Source organism: Tigriopus californicus, chromosome 5 (genome assembly GCF_007210705.1).
Source record: "Tigriopus californicus strain San Diego chromosome 5, Tcal_SD_v2.1, whole genome shotgun sequence".
NCBI lineage: Eukaryota > Metazoa > Arthropoda > Copepoda > Harpacticoida > Harpacticidae > Tigriopus > Tigriopus californicus.
This window is the reverse complement of record NC_081444.1, coordinates 330,742-353,509: the sequence shown is the minus strand read 5'-3', so window position 1 is coordinate 353,509 and position 22,768 is coordinate 330,742. Positions and strand designations below refer to the sequence as shown.

General features: G+C 43.0%; 2 protein-coding genes across 2 annotated transcripts; both read right to left on the bottom strand.

Moving 5' to 3' along the window:
* Window positions 1–7,148: 7,148 nt before the first annotated feature.
* On the bottom strand, window positions 7,149–8,666 carry LOC131880718 (ribonucleoside-diphosphate reductase subunit M2 B-like). Its single transcript, XM_059227403.1, has one exon. It carries the CDS (start codon window positions 8,452–8,454, stop codon window positions 7,339–7,341), a length of 1,116 nt encoding a protein of 371 aa, XP_059083386.1. The 5' UTR covers window positions 8,455–8,666; the 3' UTR covers window positions 7,149–7,338.
* A 3,358-nt stretch (window positions 8,667–12,024) lies between these two features.
* LOC131880542 (NF-X1-type zinc finger protein NFXL1-like) lies at window positions 12,025–15,799 on the bottom strand. Its single transcript, XM_059227204.1, has 5 exons — window positions 15,019–15,799; window positions 13,652–14,815; window positions 12,634–13,580; window positions 12,392–12,560; window positions 12,025–12,303 (listed from the first exon to the last, which is right to left on the bottom strand). Exons 1-5 carry the CDS (start codon window positions 15,103–15,105, stop codon window positions 12,052–12,054), a joined length of 2,619 nt encoding a protein of 872 aa, XP_059083187.1. The 5' UTR covers window positions 15,106–15,799; the 3' UTR covers window positions 12,025–12,051.
* Between the last annotated feature and the right edge of the window lie 6,969 nt (window positions 15,800–22,768).

The following is a 22,768-nucleotide window of genomic DNA, read 5'->3' as shown; positions in this document are numbered from 1 at the left end:
AAGAAGAGGACGAGGTATCATTTTCTTCGTAGTTGTGGAATGCGTAACCATCATTTTCAAAAATCCCAAATCCACACAAATATGCTGTTATAAAATCATCTTCCTCTCACGAAAGGAGCCTATCTCGAAATTTTGACTACTGTGGAATAGTCGCGTTTTTCTCGCCCAACCCTGTGATTCTCAATCCATGCGTTGGTCGAGATGTTTTGTGATCTTTTGAATATTTTTCTCTCATGATGGACACGGTAAGAATTGGAGCTGACACAGTTCCGATCGGAGTAGATGATCAACCCAATCATGGCGAGGTGTCAGGGCCAAAAAAAATATTACGTTTCTTGAAGTCGTCAAAGGTTCCAAGGCTACGTCAATGAAAGAACTCGGATCCAGCGACTTATTATTTATTCCAAACGAGTCATTGGAAAAAAAACAATCCTGAGGCAAAGACCACCAAAAACTGCTTAGTCTTTGTAGTGAATTTACGTGATGCCTTTGAGAGTGGTCGGGAATGTGTGAAGAGGTTACCAACAAGCTGCCTGCATTCTTGCTGCCTCTATACTAGTATATGCCTAACCCCGAGTATCTTATTCAAATGAAGGCCATAACTCAAGCCCACTTTTATGATCCAATTACGCCTGAGATGGATGAAAAACGTGCCAGATGACGACTCAATTAACCCTTCCCAGATAGCTTAAACAGGTCGAGAGATCGCCCGGTTACATACCTCGTCACCCCTTCTCCATCTATCCATCTCTTGTTGCCTGCTTTGCCCTCTCCTACATACTGTACCGCACATACGTAGAGTAGAGTATTGTAGTGAATAAAAGCGCACAGATACGGTTATTGAGCCAAGCAATCTGCGGGAACGGTGGCGTTTGGGCACAAAAAGAGACCTCCTACTTAGATCAATGAAAAACGTGCCAGATGACGACTCAATTAACCCTTCCCAGATAGCTTAAACAGGTCGAGAGATCGCCCGGTTACATACCTCGTCACCCCTTCTCCATCTATCCATCTCTTGTTGCCTGCTTTGCCCTCTCCTACATACTGTACCGCACATACGTAGAGTAGAGTATTGTAGTGAATAAAAGCGCACAGATACGGTTATTGAGCCAAGCAATCTGCGGGAACGGTGGCGTTTGGGCACAAAAAGAGACCTCCTACTTAGATCAAATAAGCCATCGTGTTTCTATTGTACAAAGTTTGACGTCGTTGAGTGTTTCTAGCCAATGCTTCTTAACCCATAGTCGACTTATATTCAGTGTGTATTGTGCACTGCATGGCCTTATGAATAAACGTCCTTTTGGAGAGGGCTTAATGCATATTTGCCGTTACGTCACGAGCGAAATGAGTGCATGCATCCCAATGATCACTCGACCTCTCTCAAGAAGACCTATAAGTCACCCAAGCACATTCATCTTGGGGACCTTAAAGAGCTGATCGTCAAGCTACACACCAAATGCAATACAATTAGTTTTCCAGGTCCTCTCTTAAACCGATTCCGACAACAAAAAACAGGGCCCCAATCCATCATTTTCCGGAGAGGATACAACTCTTATGTGTTACATAATGTTAAGTGGGTAACCAGTCACACTGCCAGTTCCCTTTGCATAAACATATTTTAGCATCAAAGATCATTTTTCAGTCCCACTTTCAATACGTGTGTATTATGTCTCCTTGGGAAGGCCAAGCAAGAAGACATGGGGCATAATTCAAGCCAAGTACCCGTTTATACCACCATTAAATTTGTCAATTGGGAGTTCATGAGCACTTCCGATCATGAGTGTGGAGTTGTAGGTACTTGTAGATATGAGTATCTCGTCTACTGTGCAGTCCTAGGTGGTGTGCACTTATGTGAAACACTTATTGCTTGCTAGTTGTAGCAGGTCTTGGCAAGAAGTGAGCTCAAGTCAATTGTCATGAGGCGATGCTCCACATTTGATCGTGTGTTTGCCAGCCCAACCCATGGACCCCATGGATCTCATGGCCAGCATATTTACTTTTATTTGGCATAACCAATTCCTTAACGACACCTTCAGCCATAAAAATAATAATGCTGCTCAGTGTGCGAATGTGCGAGCGAAAGAGAGATGGGTGCATCATCTTCGGGGTCATAATGAGTCGTCGCAAGTTCATTGGATGGGGTTGATCTCCCACTGTGTCCAAAATGTCCACGACAATCCTCCTCTTCCTCCGTTCACACCGAGCAACTAGAATAACTAGAATAGGTTGGCCCCGAATCCCAATGCGTCCTTCGTTCCGTCATTCTTTCCTTCTTCCTTCTTCCTTCCTTCTCAACTTTCTTCATGAGTCTAAAAATGGAAGGAAAACTTAGCCCTTAAGAGACAACATTCGGAGGGAGGATTACAATACAGCACACACGGACTGATGTTCAGACTTGGGTAGCACGAAAGAGTAATTTGATGCTTTTTGTCCAAACTTCTTGCCCGGGACGCATTGTTGAGGTCTCGTTGCTTCTCACAGGCTTTATAAACAATCTTTCAAAATTGATTCACTACCTAAGCATTAGAGGAACTTTATGCCATCAAAAATTTGATCGAAATTTGAATGAGTGTGAGCTTGAAAACACATGAGGGCCATTTCAAAAAGACCTTCGCCACGTAAACGACCCGCATCAGTTGTAAGAACAAGTTGTTGTTAACATTTGTGGTTGTCACTCATATAATCAGGTACTTTTCGTTTTGAATAGAACTCACTACTCCTCATTTCGATTCCAGTGGCAAAATGAGACCAAACTTTAATCAATATTTGCTTTAAAAAATCGAATTGAACCTCATACATAAAAAGATGAGCAACACACATTTCGTGCACGGTACTTTTATCCAGTCGGTGAAAAATGATCGATTGTAAGTGTCAACGAACCTCCGCAAGTTCCCTTGAGACAACGCAGCGAGGAGGGTCGAACCGGGAACCTCTCTGATTATCAGGCTTACCTTTTGATCCCTTCACGACAGAACTTCATCCGCCCATTTTCGACCAATCGATTTGACCCCAGGTCTGGTTAGCATTTCAGATTCTTGATGGTCTGAATTTGTTTTTAGGAGAGCTTGATCCGCTTTAACAGGGCCTCTAGGCTCTTTGAATGAATGTGTGGTTATAGGAGTGAATTCCTGGATAATTGGACATTTGTGGCGGCCGATTGCGACCCCAAGTTCACGCACAGGGTGGCAGGACTGCCCAGTGCACACACTGCACACACTGCACACGCCAGAGAGTGGTGATTTCTTAAACGAACTTGAAAGCTCTAAAATATTTTATGGCTCCATGACTTGCAAACGAGATCAGGTCAACCCCCTGACTTTGGCGGACTTGATCCCACTTGAAGTTGGGGGGGAAAACAAAAGAATGCATCAGTGAAATCATTGGAAACGAGTCATGGAAGGATGAAATCAGGATATTACAGCATTTTTTAGCGTGATCGAATGAATCCTTTGGAATCAAAGATCTACCATTGGTTCCCTTTTCAGACTTTTCCCCAAGATCAAGATTTCGCCCACTTGAGTTATCATATCGGAATTGGCTTTATATTAGCCATAAAAACTTTCCCAATGAATCATCCGGGCAGTAATTTATGAAGTTCGCTCTCCCATCCTGGCAATCAACTGGGTAGCTCAGGAGCATATGAAGCATATGAAGCATATGAAGCAGATGATCATTCCTGAGACCATCGGAATTGCCTCACGTGCCCCCTTTATCATGACGAGTTCAATTTCGGTAATAATCTCTCAGGGCTCTTCCTCCTTCATGGCTCATACTAGAGGATGACCTGGAGAAAAAGAGAGAGACGACAGAATAGGATGAGCATGATGATAGCAACACCCATGATCCAGACCTTCCTTGTCGTAAACCTAATTCGGATGAAGATCGACCGGACTCGCCTCGCTCTTGTGGAGTTTCAGTCATTTCTTGGCACAAGGAAAGACAGAGAACGCTTCTTCGTTTCTCAATATGACTCCAGACTCGTAGTATTTGAGACATACTATACTAGAAGCAAATGATCATTAGTGAAAGGGTCAAGTTGGTAGGTGTTTGGCATTAATGTGGTCGTGTGTTTAGGATAAATAGAAGTTCACAATCAAAGTTAATTGTTCTTGACTTGAAGGCATGAAAAGATTTGGTTTAGATTGAAAAAATAAGGCGGTTCAAATGTGGCAAGGGTGGCGACTTTGACCGGAAAACATCCCAACTACATAAAGGCTTTAATGATAAGAAGAAAAGCTTTTCTCAGAGCCATTGTCATATTGCTCGATATATTGCCAGAATTTATTGCTCTAAAGTAGGTTTCGATTTGACAGTGCTCATTTGCTCATACAGCGCTATTCTCCAGTATTGTAGGCTTGAAATCACGTGTGCCCAGATTTGAAATCACTTCTGGATTGGGAGAGGGGGAAATGACCATGATTTGCAAATGATTTGATCGCCGACAAATTGGATTCGAATCCGAGAATGAGATTTTGAGATTTCCTGTCAGCCGTGCCCTTTTTTGCCTCTCTGGTTTTGAATGAATATAGATTGTTTAGAAATGGGTAATCGCTGATCAGACTAGTTGATAACCAGACCTGTGATGTAATTATGATTACATTTCGCTAATAGTAATCGTTATTGCCATTGATTGTATTTTAGCCAATATAATTGAGCTATTTCTAGTCATCCGTCATACTTTATATTTAATCGTCACTCGTGCTCCGGTGGTCTTAAAATAAATTAAAAATTACAACTCGAATGGTTGTTTACAATAATATTTTGTTGTATTGTGAAATAGATTAGATTTGGATGCACTAGAAGCTTCTCCAAATTTGACCTCTTTTATTAGTGGCAATACTGTCTAGAAAATAGTCCAAGGAAAGAAATTACTTCAGAGTTCCGGACATCGGAAAAGGAAGGTAACTGAAATGAAATAGGTTTCTTCAAGACAAAGCGATATCACGATAATGTGTCCACGGTTGCGCACTTTCTAAGACGTTTTACTCATGCCATCTAATAATTCAACTCCCAAGGGGAGTCAAGTTGAGAGTTACCAAAAATACACGTCGCATCCATACAGGCCAGCAAGGCAGGGCATTCAAAAAAGAAAGTCAACCTACGAAAAGCAGTATTTTTGGTCTTAATTTTTTAACCAAACTCCCTCCGAGGACTCCGTTGCCTAACTCAGTACTCAAATCCAAGTTAAAATCCATTACTTACTTAAGGCATTAATGATGTAGTAGGTCTGCACGGGGCATGAGCAAAATCTGAACACTCGGTATAATTTCAATTTCCCACTTTCTAGGATAACTAGAGATCTACGGTAACTTTTGTTGGAAAGAGGATAAACTCGCTGATCGATAACATTTGGTGATCTTTATGATTGAATCAAAACTGGCGTCTGAGTAGGCAAAGAAGCGTGGAGGACCATGATAGGCCCGACACCGTAAGAATTCAGAAGATGGTAATTGATTAGACTGGTTTATTTCTGAGAGTTCTGAATAGAAACGTGGGCTGGTCATGGATGCGCACGGGGTTAGTCGAGGATGCGGACAGGCTAGTTGAGGAGCATAGGGAGGGTGAACGCGACTTAGTCTAGAGGACGTGACTCGGTCCAGAGGGAATGACTTGGTCCAATAGGTGGACGTGACTCGGACCAGAGGGTGGGAGTATGCCATGAGGCGGGAGTCAGCCATGCATGTTGGGGACCCTAGTGTGACGGTCCACTAGGTTTGACTAGAGATTAAAGGCTTAACACCATAAGAAGTCAGAGGAATCAAGCAATAGTCAATAAAAAGTAGACTCCTGTCATAACTCTCAGCACAATAGTTTGAACCTACTATACCTGGGGAGGGAGGAGAGGCTACCTGTGATACCGTATTGGTAGAGCATCTGCTCTCTGGCTCGAATTTGCGAATCCTGATTTAATCCAGGCTAGCCAAGTCCAAGCTTCTTTGCGGTATTTAATATACAGCAAGAGTTGCAGTAACAGCTTAAATAGGCAAACCTGCGTTCATTCCTGAGGGTGAGGTAATAATTTATGTTGGCTATGAGGACGAAGCAGAAATAAATATCCCTCAATTGGGACACCTCTCCTTAGATGGAAGACCAAGAGAGAGAGCTGCCATCTGACCTTTTCACAAATAGACTGGGGAGAAGATTCGTGCACTGTTCAAGTTGCCTTTCAGACCAATCAGCTAGACCAGCATCTTGGACATATCTCTTCAATTTTGCATGATAAAAAATACCCGAGTTCTGCAACATCGTATTGATAACGTCACAGTGAAACTATTACGCAACAGTTTTAGTATTAAAATTATGTTCCGTTTCTTATTAGAGATAAGATTAAACTGTTTTCAAGTTTTTTGAAAATGATAGACTTCGAATTCTTTCAACATAATTCATCCACCTCCGACCATTTACTGATACCCATGGAAACATGTTAAGAAATGTCTGACTTTTATAGAAGAATGTAGCACAAAGTACGTCCCGGCCTTTAATGTAGTATATCTTCAAAAACGGCTATGACAAGAGGATGGATGGAAGAAATATACATCTAAACAGGCGGTTGTTAATATATCTGTAACCTATTTTGTACTTTCATGTCAAACAAATTTCTAGAAAAAATCAGGACGACTTCAAATTGCACAAATTTCTCCCCAAAATACACACAAATTTACCTAAAAAATCCCAAATCGCCGAAATATTAATATGTTTTTGCTAAAATTGCATGATGAATTGCAGAAAAATGTCAAATAAAATCGTCAAATTTGCCGATGCAATAAATTTGCAGAAAACCCGGAATATGCAAGTTATTTTTGCAAAATTTGCAGGATGCAAGTTTTGGTCGGCCCTATATATCGCAGTGAGTTGAAGAGGCACGAGAACGAGGCAAGTATGAGCAAAGTCGCCACGGACGCATCAAATTTCCGATTTGCTCCATGCGACAAATCGTAATCTTTCATTGTAATTAAACTGAGGATTATATTTCTTGTAGTGGCTGCTAGTATAAACCAGCACCACCAACCCATTTTCGCATTGATGTTTGCTTTGAACAACTCGAGAAATGCCAATTTTCCCTTGCAATTGTCTTTCCTATCCGCAGTGATTTGAGATTTGAACCCTCAACGTTTAAGGTTGTAGCTGGTGGAAATATGACTCTAATATTCAGTATCTATCAAAAAATTTATTTGATATGTAGAAGCGCTATCTTATAGCCGTTCAACATCAGGGAGAAAGGTATCTATCTAGGTGTCTTTCAGGTGACACTGGGCGTAGGGTCAGTTCGTATGGAAATAATACTTGTACTAAGGAATGAGGATCTAAATGCAGGCGAAGTTTCTTCTTTGTTCCCTTTTAGAAGTCGGCGTCGAGCGTGAATTTGTTGTCCTCGGGCTTGGACATCACCCCCGCTTTTTGATATTCTCCCACACGTTTCTCGAAGAAATTGGTCTTGCCTTCGAGGGAGATGTTGTCCATGAAATCGAAGGGGTTCTCCACTCGGTAGTGCTTTTGGCAGTCCAACTCTAGTAACAGCCGATCCGCGACGAATTTGATGTACTGAACCATAAGATCGCAATTCATGCCGATCAGATTGACGGGCAAGGCATCAGTCAGGAACTCGCTCTCGATGACCACGGCTTCGGTCACGATCTGGTAAATTCGCTCTTTGGTGGGTCGATTCTTCAAATGCTTGAACATAAGACAAGCAAAGTCCGTGTGCAAGCCTTCGTCTCGCGAGATCAACTCATTGGAAAAGGTCAAGCCGGGCATGAGCCCGCGTTTCTTAAGCCAGAAGATGGCAGCAAAACTGCCAGAGAAGAAGATGCCCTCGACACACGCGTAGGCCATGATTCGCTCACCAAAAGTGGATTCGCGGTCATTGATCCACTTGAGAGCCCAATCGGCCTTCTTGCGTACGGCTGGCACCGTCTCCAAGGCGTTGAACAAATGCTCCTTCTCTTGGGCATCCGTGACATAGGTGTCAATGAGCAGAGAATACATTTCAGAATGAATGTTCTCGATGGCAATCTGAAAGCCGTAGAAACAACGCGCCTCAGGGATTTGCACCTCGGCCATAAACCGCTCCACCAGATTCTCATTGACAATCCCATCAGACGCGGCGAAGAAGGCCAGGATGTGCGAGACGAAATAGCGCTCATCCTCTTTGAGTTTGGCCCAATCGTCCAGGTCCTTGGACAAATCCACCTCTTCGGCCGTCCAAAATGAGGCTTCGGCCTTCTTGTACATTTGCCAGATCGAATTGTACTGAATGGGCAAGATCACGAATCGGCGAGGATTCTCCTGCAATAAAGGCTCCTGACTGTCCAACCATTTGGCCCGGGATCCGGCCCCCGTCACCTCGGAGGAGAGGGCGGGTTTGCTCGGCGAAGAAGCATCCGAGACTTTCGAGGCATCCGAGAGGTTTTCTTTGTTGTTAAACGACATGGCGCTGATTACGGCTAAAGGCATTCTGAATCAAGGTTACCTTACCAAGGTCGGGGTGGTGGCGAGGTATGAACAAGGACAGCAGAGAGGGGCTTTCTTGGAGTCTAATTCCGTCACGCGGGAGAGGTCACTTCAGTCCTCGGCAATCGATTCGCGACGATTGACAATGGGAAACCGAGGGTGTTCAACCGATGGAGAGAGGAGGGCAATGGAGTAGTCAGTAAGACAAGATCAGACTTGAAACACAACTTGGCGCCTTTTCAGGCTGACCAAAATGAACATCCTCCCTGTGACACGAGGGTAGTCGGTTAAAAGTAAGGGGTTGGTTGGCCTCGGGGCAGTGAAGAATGCAATGATAAGCCATCAAAGGTTGTGGGCCTATACATTGCTGAAAGGGTGGGTCGGCGTGAGGCATGAGTTTTGGACTTGGTTGGAGGGTAGTTGAGTCCCGACAGACACCAGCAAATGGGCTCTATTGGGTTGGTTTGGCAGCCCTGTCATCGGCCACCGGTGAATATTAGAACTTTGAAAGCTCAAGCTCTCCCGGCAAAAACCACAGATGTCATAGAAACGTCGAATGTTTGAGAGCAGGGCTGATACGGAATCGGTTAGGATCTCACAAGATTTTCAGATTTGTTTCATTAGGTTCAAGAAGAATTTGTTTTTCTCGATGGAGAGAAATGAGGCGTTTTGAAACAAGCTTGAACCAATCTAGTCGAGCTCTCGCCGATCCGTGTTTCAACGTTTATGTATATGTACACGCAATTTTGTCCCTTACGCAACTTCTGAAGACGTTTTTCACTGACAAAAATGTTTGAATTTGATTTGAGATTGCTTCTACAACAAATTGCTATTGCTGCATATGATGCTCGACTTTTTCATCGCCAGACTATATTCTAGAAAATAATTAAACTTAAGCAATATCCAAATTGGTAGCATACAGAGCTAGAGAGGACCTCGATTAAGTGTTATAAACAAAAACATATTCAAAATTGGCACTGCAGAAGTCAAGTTTTAATTTTGGGCTCTTCAATGACTGACCAGTCAATGATGACTGAGAGTCAAAAAGAGATTATTCTTATGGCCGACCTAAATGAGATACCCCTGCCTGATTTCGAGAGCACTTGTTTTGAATTGCAACTGGGTAAGATATTCACTTTTTCAAAAGTACCAGTAGATGCCTTCACATTCTTCCAAATCGGGGCCAAAATGCAGCCTAATACGTCTTTTCACGCGGTTGCAAGAGTTAGATCAAGCAAGATATGATATTATATGTAGTATATTAGACTATTAGCGTAATAAATTATTTTCGAGACACTTGGTGACCATCTAAAAATCTTACAACATGGAATCTCACGGGTGGAAGGCCAATTTCATGGCCGATTACAACGTTAGGAATTTGCCATCTGCCACAAACTTGGGCCTTCCAACATACGAGTACTTTAAGAAGTTTTGCGAACAACAAATGTTTGATTTCCTTTGGTGAAAAATTCACGTCCGTTTGAATCCCCTTCAAGGGGATCTTTTTTTCCCATAGATATGTCATGTCCTGGTCCAACCAAAGTCAAATTGAAGTGAGATTAAAAAAAAAAAAAGTAAATGCTGTTGATTCTGAATAGTGTGGATAAAAGTGACATAAGAAATCCTCTACCGTGATACATAGCTAATCATAATGCTCAGATTTTTCTGAATCAAGACTTCGCAAATATTAGTATCCTACTTGAGATAAATGAAATCTAACATGGCAGACTAATTGTTTCATTAATAAACAAAGAACCAAAAGTGATTGACATATATGTAGTTCAATCTTTAATCTCAGTTAAAATCAGGAATTGATTGACCCACAGTACAACCATAGACCCCTGAAAATTATGGATGTACCACAACCAAGACTAGTTGTATTGAAAAGCCCCAATTACCTTTAGGCTGTCTGTAGAAACTTTGGTCCGATTTGTTAGTCAAGATATCAGAGCTGCCAAGCATATGCTGAAAATTGCGTTTCCTCGAGTTTCAAGAAAGCTATGGACAGGACGAACCTGAAACATGACAGGACTAATGGCGCAGCCCTGATGACTAGTTTTAGTCATCGAGATACGTCCATAATTTTCAGTGGTTTGTGGTACAACCAATGAAGTATGGATAAACGTTATTCTCCACCGATTAGTTGGCGGTGCTCATTTTTAAATTTGTGGCAAAATGTTAAAAGGTTTAGATTTTAAGGGTTATTAATATCGTGTTAGGTTAGGTTGGGTTAGGTTAGGTAAGGTTAGATTAGGTTTGATTAGGTCAGGTTAAGATTTAAAAAAGTAGCACCGCCAACTAATCGGTGGAGAATAACGTTTACCATGAAGTATGGCAAGCAAATGCATGAGACAAAAGAGACCCCTTTTTGATTGGGATTAAAAGGGCCGTAAGTTGCTCATCAAATGAAATGTGTGAAGTTGCGTTTTGTTTTAATCTCGTTCCAACGGTAAGATATGTCAAATATCAGAGTCAATCTCTAGCACACGCATTGATTGTTTATTGGCCTTCCAAGCTAGATATTGCATGTTTTGACATTTTAGGGTTGAAAAAGGAGTCACTTAATCCTTCAAACCCATTCCTAATTTTGTCAGGGTACATGTTGTTTTCGGAAAAATACAAGAAGTTGATATTTAATAAGCAGGGCTTGAACCAGAGTTCTGTGTGTTCTATGTTTCGTTTAGTAGAGGTAGATAAACTGATCAATAAGGGCCTTGCGCTGCATGAAATTTGGTTTACGTGCTAGACCTCACAGGGTGCATTGTCAGTCAGCCACTACCACATAAAGGGCTAATTTGGCCGATTCCTCTTTATTGAGTTATTGACTTGTCAAGCTTGAGAATATAATTTTTTTTGTATAATTAGTGACCCGAGACACATAATGTCGGGCAAAGAAATCGCTTTCATGGCATGTTATCAGCAGTTTATGGAGCAATCCATCGTACCTCTTCCAGTTTTGTTTGGGCAGTCTGACGTTGGAAATAAGGGCCCTTATTGGGCAAAAGCTTATCTTTAATCCGCGAGTTGTAGAGTATCTTCCTTTCCTGCATTTGCCTTCAACTTTTATTCCTATATTCAGGCTTCTCTACTTGCTTCAGAAAAGTGAAATAATTCCATTTATATTTATTTTAGGCATAGAAAAAGTATATTATATTTCTTGGCAATTGCTTTAAGATATAACGGGAGCAATTTGTAGTCAAATTTGATGCAAATACAATCTTTGAAAGCGTGATATCTTATCATCTGCTCTATGGATTTGAATAAAATTTTAGTTGGAAACGCAACTACGGTTTTTCCCAACATCGATTGATTACGTTTTTAATAATGTTATCCCTTTGTAGGTTTTAAGTGCATTAATGTTCTAATTTAAGCTAGAATCCAAGATGATTTTATACAAAATTTGTTCCTTTTGTTTCAATAACAACTGAAATCGTTATTAGAAATCTTGTCATTTGCAAAAAAACTTCATCAGCATTGTGAGTAACCACCGTGTTGGGTTTGCCTAAAACACCCTTCATCTCACTTGAATCCGAACTATTTCCCCATATCACAAGAACATGAGAATCTTCAGGGTAACTATACAGTGACGATTTATTAGGATTACATGTATTTATACGCCACCATGCCCATGAACAACGCCATCACACTGGAAACGACTAGAATCTTGACCCAGTGGTTCCGAGCCCAAATGCCTTGCTCCACATTTTCGCTGGGAGCTTTCCGATTTCTCCTCCGTTTCTTGCCGCCCTCCTTCATCTTCTCGAAGCGTTCCAGTTCTTCCCGCTGTAATCGCGCTTCAGCCTCTTTTCGCCAACGTTCCTCGGGATCCAGGTCCTTACCCTCGGCGTCATCCTATGATGATGATTCCAATTGATGAATTACTTACTGTTGATGCCACAAAGACAGAAACCTCTGCCATTGGATCGATCTCTATTCCTACCTTGGTCTTGGCCTGAGCACATTCCCCGTCACAAGAGAGTTTGCGAATCTGATTGGGATCCGAGCATGGAAACTCTTTCTTTTTCCTCTTACAACTGCAAAAGATCTTGGTCTTTTTCTTGCACGATGATGACTCTGAACAGGCCCCAGAATGGCAGATTTTGGAGCATCTGAAATCGAGATCGAAGAACGGTCAAGTGAAGTTCATCTGATTTTGTGATCAACCCTCGTCTATGTACAGACCTGTGACCACAGGTCATGAGTTTGGGACATTGGTTTTGACACGAGCCTAAGACTTCCCTTTGGTCGCCTTCACTTTGGATCCACTTGCCACATTCAACATAGACCTGGAGCAATGCGCAATGACAAGCAATCCGGATCATTTGAGTGCACTCTTTACACGGATCACCATGACAAGGCCTATTGCAAATGTGTGGGCATCCCTCGGGACGGGCCCGTTGACACTCGAGCTCACATTTCCGGCAATTGGTGCCCGCATCCGTGGCGTTGGAAGCGTGCTTGACCTTGTGACAGTCACGTGTGCATTGGTGGTTCCCGCAAGCTAGGTTACGACCACATTTCCGACCGCAAGATGCGGTTTTGGCCATGAAACACGGGAAATCGCTCGTGTCGTGACCCCCTAAGCACGTGACTGGGACGGGCACTTGGCAATCCGGGCAGTCCAGGGCTTTGGTTTCGATCTTGGGACCCGTTTCCTCCCATGGGACGGCGGCTTTCTTACCGGAATTAATTTTGACCTTCACTTGATCGTGGCATGGGGCTGGGCAGATGTGATGGCAACTCATCGTTTGTCCGCAAGGCTGCTTACAAGGTGGACAAGGACCAAAGTGACAGTTGTGAGGCGTTCGCACTGGATGGTGGCAATTGGAAGGGGCTTGACATTTTTGCCGACATTTAGGAGGATGGGTGACCTTCTCCCGACCACATGGTACGAGAATGCGACTGGCCCCACAATTACACCTCACTTCCTTGGTCTGATTGCACGGATAGCACGCCCCAATGTGACAGCGAGACTCGCATTTATGGTTTTTACAACTCAACATCTTACCGCAGGATTGTTCGCACGGCGGACACGAGCCATCACAGCATTTCTTATTGCACGTGTGCTTGCGGCAATCCTTCATTCGGCGGCATTTCAAATCGCAAACGTAGTCCTTGGTGCAGGGTACCTAAAGCGATCAATACGAATTAAGAAATTTTACCACAAAATACCGTACCATACTCATTGATGTCCACTCACCTCTTTCTGTTTCATGCCACATCGGCAGGGTTTCATGATCATCTGTAAACAAGACCCGCACGCTCCTCGGTGACACCTCTCAGCGCAAATGTGCTGACCGCACGTCAAAGTCTTGCCGCAAGTATCCCCACAAGTGGGCGTGGCTAGCGTACAGGCCAATTGATAGGTCTGTTTCCGACACGGACAATACCGAAGCTCACTCAAGGGACATGGCGGACAGGTACCCTTGTGACAGACTGCATCGCACACATGGTGTCCGCACTTGAGCTTTCGACCGCACTTTTCCGTACATTGCCAGATGGGCTCGGCGCATTGACTCTCTTTTTGGTGTCGCTGGCATTGACACAACTGGACCGACGTCTTTTGACAAGGTGGACAGGGACCATCATGACAGGGGAGTGGACACGTGTGTTGAGCGCAATTCAAGGCCTTACGACAGGGTTTGCCACACGACCAAGTCTTATCGAAGCATCGCCGCATGGCGGGGGCCGAGTTTTGGCAAAAGCAATGGGCCGTGACCATTTTGGGACAGGGCGGACAGGGCCCCGGATGACACAAAATCAGACATGAGTGTCCACATTCAGGTTGAAGCACGCGACGACACGTTTCCCCGCAGGAATGGGGCACAATCCAGGGGTCGAAGGCCGGGTCATCCACTTGGCCGCAATAGCAGGTATATTTGGTGGGGATCTCGGGCTGGCCAAAGGCGTGTCGGCAGTTGGGACAACACCAACGAGCGGCGTGAGGCGGGTGTGGGGCGGTGCCTTGGCGGATGTGCCGATGATCCCGCGGGCTGTTATTCAGTTCTTGGTCCTGCTTCTGCTGGAAAATGCTGTCTCGCGCCCATCTTTGGACACACGTGATGTGGAGTGAGCAGAAACAATGGGGACAATTCCAGATGGGGTCACTTTTTTTCATGGAGGAAATGCAGATGAGACACGAGTTGCCACGACTACTGAAGGATTGTAACACGGCGGATCGGGTGCGGTCATCCACCTTGTCGGCTGACAGGCCGTAGGATTGGAACATTTGGGTCAAGATCCGTTGATGGGCGTCATCGGACTCATCGTGGTTGGAGTCCGAATCCTCGGATCCGGAATCGACCTCATGGCCCACCTGACCCGTCTGCGACTTTTGGCGGGCAATGTGGCGTTGTAAATTAGCCTAGGGCACAAGGGAGTATTATTCATGTTGGGCATAGTTCAGGGGTCGGTCTGCCCCTCATCCAGCCACGAAATCAACTATAATCCCATGACTCTGGGTCCCCGGGTCCCCGGGTCCCCGGGTCCATCGGGTTCAATGGACGATGGGCTGGAGGGCCGGAGGGCTCGAGACATGAGTCCCACGGGAAGAACAAGCTAGCTTACCTGAATTTGGGCCGAGGCCTCGTCAAAGGTTCGCCGTCCATGGGGTCCATGGGGGCCATGGCCGGCCTGGACTGGCGCCGCCCTCATGGGATCGATTGGATCTGAGCTATATATTGATCCGACCGGGCATGCTCATCGCGAGGTTGGCTTTCAGCGTGTCCCGTCCATTCCTTCGCTTGATTCTCGGTCCTGTCATTCAGTGGACATCCACCATATGGCTGGCTGGCAAATAGGCGGATAGGCGGATAGGGATGGATATTCGAGTGGCCTGAACAAATCCGTGCTCTCTCGCTCGCTCTCTGGGACTAATACAACACACCACGCCCAGACCCACCCGAGCCTGGGGTGGGGGGAGGGATCAAGGAATGAATGAGACCCGGCGTTCAAGTCGAGAACGTACGCTGATGGCTGATGGCTGATCGCTGTTGTTCAGATGTCAGAAGACAACTCGACGGATATGTGAACAAGTGGAACAAGTGGCTTTGGACAGCTGTTGAGGCTGATTCGGTTGGACTTCTGATTCAGGCTGGCTATCCTGACCGGAATATTTCCACCCGAATCCCAGGGACTATCAACCACAGACCATATCATGATGATTACTGCTATCAACCACTTGGACCCTTCCTCAGCCTAAGTAGGTCCCCAGTCGGCCACCTACAGCACTCCCTCAATCGTTGGGCTTCCACGCGTTAGAAGAAGTTTCAATCAAACCGTTAAAGGTCATGGCATGCAATCTACATATTAGTTCGGAGTTCCAAAAGCCAGCCACTTCTTCAGTTTTTCCGCACCCGTTTATAGGGCTAGTCAAGTAAACGTCTTGATGGACAACTGACGTTATTCCATGGAGTAAAATCAAAGACAACATGCCCAGCCAAACCGCAATGTGCATGAATTAGATTTCGACATTTTTTTCATTTTACATGCTTGTCTAGCCAATTAGCATTGTGGCATTGAGTAAATTTGATAGTGCGTTCACTGATTAACACCAAACATGGTCATTTTGTTGGGCTTTATGACACAGCTCACTCAAAATTACTCGATTATTGAAAATTCAATGGGCGAATGGTGCGAGTTGACTGTGATGTTTGTCTTAGTTCTCTCTCCCCAAAATGCCCAAAATCAGGGTGCCGGACCACATTTTTCTTTGAATTCCCTTTACTTGACATCCCCTATTGCCAAATGCCACTTAATACCGATAGCCGTGCTTAAAAAATCTGCAATATCAATGGCCGCAATTTCCATTTTTTTCCCTTCACCCATTCTTGTTTATCTTTACACATATTTGATGTGTTTTGTTATACACAACTTGTATAATTGCAAAAGCCAGCTTCTCCAACCATGGCAGAATTAAAAGGCTTTGATTTGTTTCCATAATGTTAATGGATCCGGCTTTTGATGCATTTGTACGAGATATATTTAGACACTCAATTGGAAAAAAAACAGAAAATCTTGGACATCTGAAAAGTGGACTAAATGCTTTGTTTTCAAATTGTATGGTGGTTTGTTTTGGTTTGATTTTTCATGGGCTTTTCTAGCCGCTACAGGGAATGAATGAAAGGTTATAATTCGTCTATTCATTACCCTTCAATCTTATATGATATTTGGTCTACTAATGAATTTGAGTTGGCAGACCAAGCTAGTCCTTGAATGTAGGGCTGATCTGGAATGCTATCTAAAAATTTATCCAAGTCTGACTTGAAAGATGCAACCAGATCAACCAGGCCTACGTATTCCCTACAAATATTTGAGGGAAGCAAATCAAACAATGAAGGAGCCCGAGAAAGAAGAGAAGTGAACTTCATTGTTTGAACTAACCTGGATTCCCAAGGGCTTGATGGTGCTCTCAAAACGCACTTTGAGCCTCTACAGTCACTAGAATTGCCCTTAAATCCTGGGTTGGGACAAAGCTCATGGATGTTTTTGAAGAGGTAGAGTACCAGATACCTTTTGTACCTTCTCTGAACACTGTACAGTCCCAACTTCTTTAGTCTCTCCCAATATGAGAGCTCTCTTATTCCTGTGATGTTCCAAGTGAAACATCTTTGGACTTGTTCAACCTTTTGCAAACCTGCTGAACTCATTGGAGCCTACATGGGTGAGGCATATTCAAGATGTGGCTGAACAATCAACTTGTACAGAGTTAGCATCGTGATATTATCTCTGGACTTATACGTCCGATATATCCAACCACACATTTGAAACGCTTTACACTCTATCAACTAGATATGCTCATTGAACTTTCCATTATTATGGAGGACTACACATAAATCTTTCATAGATGAAACCTGCTCATATCATTACCTCCATTAACTACAAGAAGAGTTCCAAGGAGTTGACCTGAAGGTCATCAAAATGAATTTCATTCCATTCAGGCCCATATTACTCTCAGTAACCCAAAGGTAGATTCTTTCCAGATCCTTTGGAAGGCCAGTGGAATCTTGGCCATTCCTACCAGAAACTAACTTTGTATTGGCAACGTAAGGAGAGAGACTGGCAATAAAACTAAGCTTTTGAAGCGGGGCAACAAACATTATGATAAGGGGGGCCCTGGGGGACACCCAACTTGACATCATGTATGTCACTAAGTGATCCCTTGACCTTAACAATGTGCTTCCTCTCCTGAATGAAGCCTCTTATCCTATTGATGTGTAGGTCTTGTAAAGAATTAGCGTCTGTTTTTATTAAGCATGTTAATTCAGTTCCAAATTGTAACCAAGGTTTCAATGCAATAGTGCATGTCAATATTTTGTGTCTTTTAAAATAAAAAAAAAATGTTGAATATTAATTTTCACACTTGTCTTGCTCTCTGGGTTTACAAATTGAGTTTCGCCTTTACATCGCTAAAAAATTGAATTTGCATGTAGACTGACTGATTTTCATGTCTTGTAAGGGAAAATCATATTTGAAGCATCCTGAAATCATGGTCCAGGACCAATGAAATGAATGCTCTCTAAAATCAATGTCTTTATTGTATGAGAATTGTAAGCAACTAGATACAAGAACTTACGGTAAAGTTCATTAGAGAAGTAAGATACAACTTCAGTTACCTATCAATGCCAATATAAGTTTGATTGTTTATTGTTGATATCCACTTGAAGACAAAGTATAAAGAAGAGAAATGACACAAATAAAGAAAAATACTGTGTGGAACCTATTGATATATTGTCAACTCTTTCATTGCTCTAATTATTCATTTAAACAGATCACATTTATTGGCAAAATTAGAGAGGGAGTATGGGGGTATCTGTGACGGAAAAAAACCTTTCAGATGTGCAAAATGCATTTAGACGAATTGCTCATTCAAGGAATAACTGATTGTCTAAAGACGTCATAGCGTATTCTTAAAATATCTAAGACTTATTGAAACTGAGTTCTTTCTCTAACAAATTTACAAGCAATTGTTTGAATTCTCAGTTCAAGCATTTCTCTAAATGATCAAAATTTTATAAGCAATGATTCTAAAAAAGAATCATTCCTGTTTTATTTGCAAATATTCAAATGTGAATATGGGGATATAATTCCATCTTTTTAACTTTATGCCAAAATCGTTTCTTACTTCAATTTTATCTTTTTTACGCACCTCCATTGGATTGAAACCTAGTTATTGAACTCCCCCATAGCTGTGGTGACAGTTTTTCCTGCTACAATGTCTGATCAAACTTGTCCATGCTCTTTTTGCATTTTGTATTCTTTTTACCATCAACATACTAGAGTGCCAAATGTTTGTACTTTATAGGAGCTCAGATAGAATATATCATTTTCTAAGGGTGACTAACTTTGCTTTTGTCCAATTTGTTAGCAAAGTCATGTTAGGTGAAACATTTTTTTTTTTATTAATCTTAATAACTCATTATTGCTTGATAAATGATTATTGAATGAAAAAAGCAAGAATCTCTTGTGTAATCCAGCATAGGGGTAATTTAGAGTTATTTTAAATTTGGGCAATCATGTTTAGATTACATAAGTAATTTGTTGACGTTGTTTTGAACTTTCTGTATTGGTCAGAACGTTTTGTCCTTCTAGCCTAGGGTATGATACAAAAAAGATTAAAATTGTGATTGATTTTTAGTCTACCAGCAAAATGTCATATCGTGGTTAGATCTTTGAACAAAATTATTGACTGGAACATTTTTTCTTTCAATTTGAAATTCCACCTCTTTCACCTTTCTATTACTTGAGACGGCTATATGGGGCATCAGTGTACTGATAGTCTTATCCCCAATCCCTAATCTTTCTGAAATCTGGACAAGGTCTTAAGGACGTCAACAAGAAGTCCTTTTTGATGATCCAAATTCAAGATGCTCGCGCAGATCCTATTTGTCTTGACTAGGGACTAAGGTAAGTAGGAAATAAGGATAATCATTACACCCTGGGCTCAACAAGGGGGAACCGATTTTCAGCTAAAAACGAACATGTACTCAATATAAAAGTTTGTGTGAATGTTTGTGTCCAAGGTGCATACAATAAATATCGAATATAAACTGATCTTGGATCTCATTAATGTCAAAGGAATGCGCATGACGTGCAAAACAAATTGGTAATCAAGACTTCAAAATTGGAGGAACGTGCTACGTTCATCTTGTCAATTTTCACGGCAACCAATCAGATTCTTGGCACCGAGATTGTTGACATTGCCATTCTCTTAATTTAGTCTCTAGTCTGGACTGATGATCAGCTTGGACAGGGCTAACCATAAACCACTGAAAATTATGGACGTACCTCGATGACCAAGACTAGTCATTAGGGCTGCACCATTAGTCTTGTCATGATGCAGGTTCGTCCAGTCTATAGCTTTCTTAAAGCTCAAGAAAACGCAATTTTCAACGCATGCCTAGCAGCCCTGATGTCTTGACTAACAAAGCAGAGGAAAGTTTCTACATACAGGCAGCCTCAAAGTACTTGCGGCTGAATTGGCTTTTTGTTATGCCTAGTCTTAGTCGAGGTACGTCCATAATTTGCAGTGGTCCGTGGGCTAACATACATTATCAACATTCTTGCTCTGCTGATATGATGGTTAAGGAAAATGAGAGATTGATCGACTTGATGAAGCACAGAGCGCTAGATGGTGCAGACAGACGTCTTAAGCGAGGCATTCGTTCGATATTGATTCTAGACAACATACATGGGAATCGTATAAGAAGCTCAATCATTTCCCGATGGTCTCGACTCAGAAGTAATCTAGTTCACCTCGGTCTCATCCTCCTCACCGTCTTCTTGGCCGTTCTTGTGACCCGTCTTGTGACGTCGGGCAGCAGGCCAGATTAAACCTTTAGTCCCGAGGTCTTGGGTCTTACATAATCATATTTGCTCCAGCTTGTCCCGGTACGGTCTCCTTGGTGGCGGCGGCGCTCCTCTTGATCCCCCTTGCCGAGGCCTACTCTCCGAGCTGGGCTGGACTGCGCATCTATTTCATCCTTCTATCCATGTATCCACCCTTTTCTACACTTCGTTACATGCCCCATGCCCTTAGCCCGTAGGTCAGTTAGTCTATGCAGTTAGTGTTGCCTTTACGGGTGTTCTGATCAGTTAGCTATTCTCCCTGTCTGGTTTTAGGAGGAGCCGCGGAGACCCGACCATAGATATAGGGCACGAAGCACCTAGATATCCATACCCCTTGCGCCCTCTTTACTCGCAAAAGTGTTAAGTGTCGTCTATGGGCCCTCAAAGTGCATACGAGGTTGCCATTTGAAAGGAAAAATGTTCAACAGAGAAGGCAATGCTCTGAAGAAAGAGGCCAGATTGCAATCACATGACTACTTTACTTTTCTAAGACTTTGAAAGTGTTTGGGAATAACTAGACTGCAGATGTGTATCTGTACAACAAATTACAAGCTCAGACAAAATCACAAAGAGCTCTGATGTCTTGCCCTGTGTGACCATATTGAGACCAGTGCAAAATGGCCTGGATGAAGGCTCTATTACAATGGGAGGAGTATTTGGGATTTTATAGCTTGTTTTGGCAACATTCACAAAACAATGAAGCAAAAGACTTGAAGATTGAAGTAATGGCTACAAAATAATCTGCAAAAAAATACCCCTATCAATAAGAGATGGCAAAAAAGGAATGGGGAAAAGTTGAAGAAGATCAAAGAAAATAGTACCAAAGTATAGAGCTTGTGTCCTGACCATTGCCTCCTATTTTGAGCTGGAATTTTGAGACTCAATTGAGCACAAGATAAAGACACCAGGCATCAAATTTTCAAAGAAGGTCAAGAGATGGCGCAGAAGTGATGAGAGTCTTGTGCTCAAAGGAGGCACCTTGTCTTTGCCTCAATAGGCACCTTTAAGCTACAGCTGACTGATGACGTCATCTTAAAAAGGAAAGGTAAACAAATCTCCTGGGCGGTCACTTTTCCAGCGCTACTAAGACTATTGAACACATTTAGCATTCATTCCTCCAAAATTTCAATGAACAATGTCGCCTAAGCCAGGTAGTCATTACTGTTTAGGGGTTTTGGGCCGTCGTGATCAAAACTCCAAAGAATAATCCTCAATGGAATCTATGGATTGAAGCTGTTCTGCCATTACACTCAACGTTCAAGAGTTCTGGAAGGATGGATGAATCGCATCCACGGGAGTCTCTTACAATCAGTGGACTCGGGCAAATTTTATTCAGAGGCCATTGCAGTGGCCAACTCTTCTTAAAGATGATGTTCACCCACCCTTTTAGCCGTCCGCTTTTTCGGATTGGCCGAGGATAGGGATCTCCTTCCCAAATTCCAATTTGATTTCCAGAGCAGCCGCTCTACCACCTCGGAAGTTACTCTCCTCTATGAAATTGTCCAATCTTTGTGGATCTCTCCACAAGCACCATCAACCCAACTTTCCTCCACCAACCATCTCAAATCATCAATAGTCAAAGCTAGGGCCAGGATCGAAAACATTTCCAATAGACTTCCCATCAAGAATCTTCCCTCTCTAATAGTTCTTCAACTCTTCCGGACCTACATCAACCCAATTTTCCTCTACTGCCTTCCGCCCAATCCGCCCTCAAATCCGCCGATGCCACCTTCACCAAATTCCTCAAACGATTTCTGTGCGTTCCCCAATATACCAAAAATGCATGGAGGTATTTTTATACCCAAAAATCGGGCTGGCCAGGTTAGTGTCCCAATGTTGGGAACCTGACCTTTCCGGAGGTGATGTCCGGACACAAGTTGTCCTTCTCGGTCAAGGACGTACTAACACCCTACTGTCCTTGGCCTGACATCCCTTCGGAATATTGGCGGTCACGCACGTTTTTCCGGCTCCGATCCAAATGTCATCAATGTCGGGAGCTGAAACAGGATCTGTTCAATCTGACCCACCCAATCTTCTGCAATAATCAAGATTTTCTTCGCTTGTCTCTACCCAACTGTTTATGTACTGGCTGTGATTTGATTCTCCTCTTCACTTTTTTCATGTAGACTAAGCTCGAAGTATGGAACCCTCCTAACAGGGGATATTGGCCGTATAGAGAAAGCGCAAAGAAGAATCCCCAAGTGGCACAATTCTTATCCGGAGAGAATATCTTCACTCTCTTCAAACATTAAAAGAGAGACGTATTTTTTTCGACTTCCCTCTTATGTTGAAGGTGTGCTTAAGACTGTTAACAATATCACTTCTTTGGGATCACCAATCTTTGCGATCACTTTTCTTAGCTCGTGAAGGATCAGATTTGATGAAGACGCGCAAATTAGAAAATGGGCCTTGTTTGGAATTAAATGTCAAATCTTGTACACGTTACCATTCATTTTTATGCGTTCTGCTT

What these genes read in the sequence shown, in the direction of transcription:
- LOC131880542 (XM_059227204.1), bottom strand. Translation starts at nt 15,105, where the DNA reads ATGAGGGCGGCGCCAGTCCAGGCCGGCCATGGCCCCCATGGACCCCAT. An exon ending in AGGCCTCGGCCCAAATTCAG is followed by an intron (nt 14,816 to 15,018) that starts GTAAGCTAGCTT and finishes CTTGTGCCCTAG; the next exon opens with GCTAATTTACAACGCCACAT. An exon ending in GTGCTCAGGCCAAGACCAAG is followed by an intron (nt 12,304 to 12,391) that starts GTAGGAATAGAG and finishes TCATCATCATAG; the next exon opens with GATGACGCCGAGGGTAAGGA.
- LOC131880718 (XM_059227403.1), bottom strand. Translation starts at nt 8,454, where the DNA reads ATGCCTTTAGCCGTAATCAGCGCCATGTCGTTTAACAACAAAGAAAAC.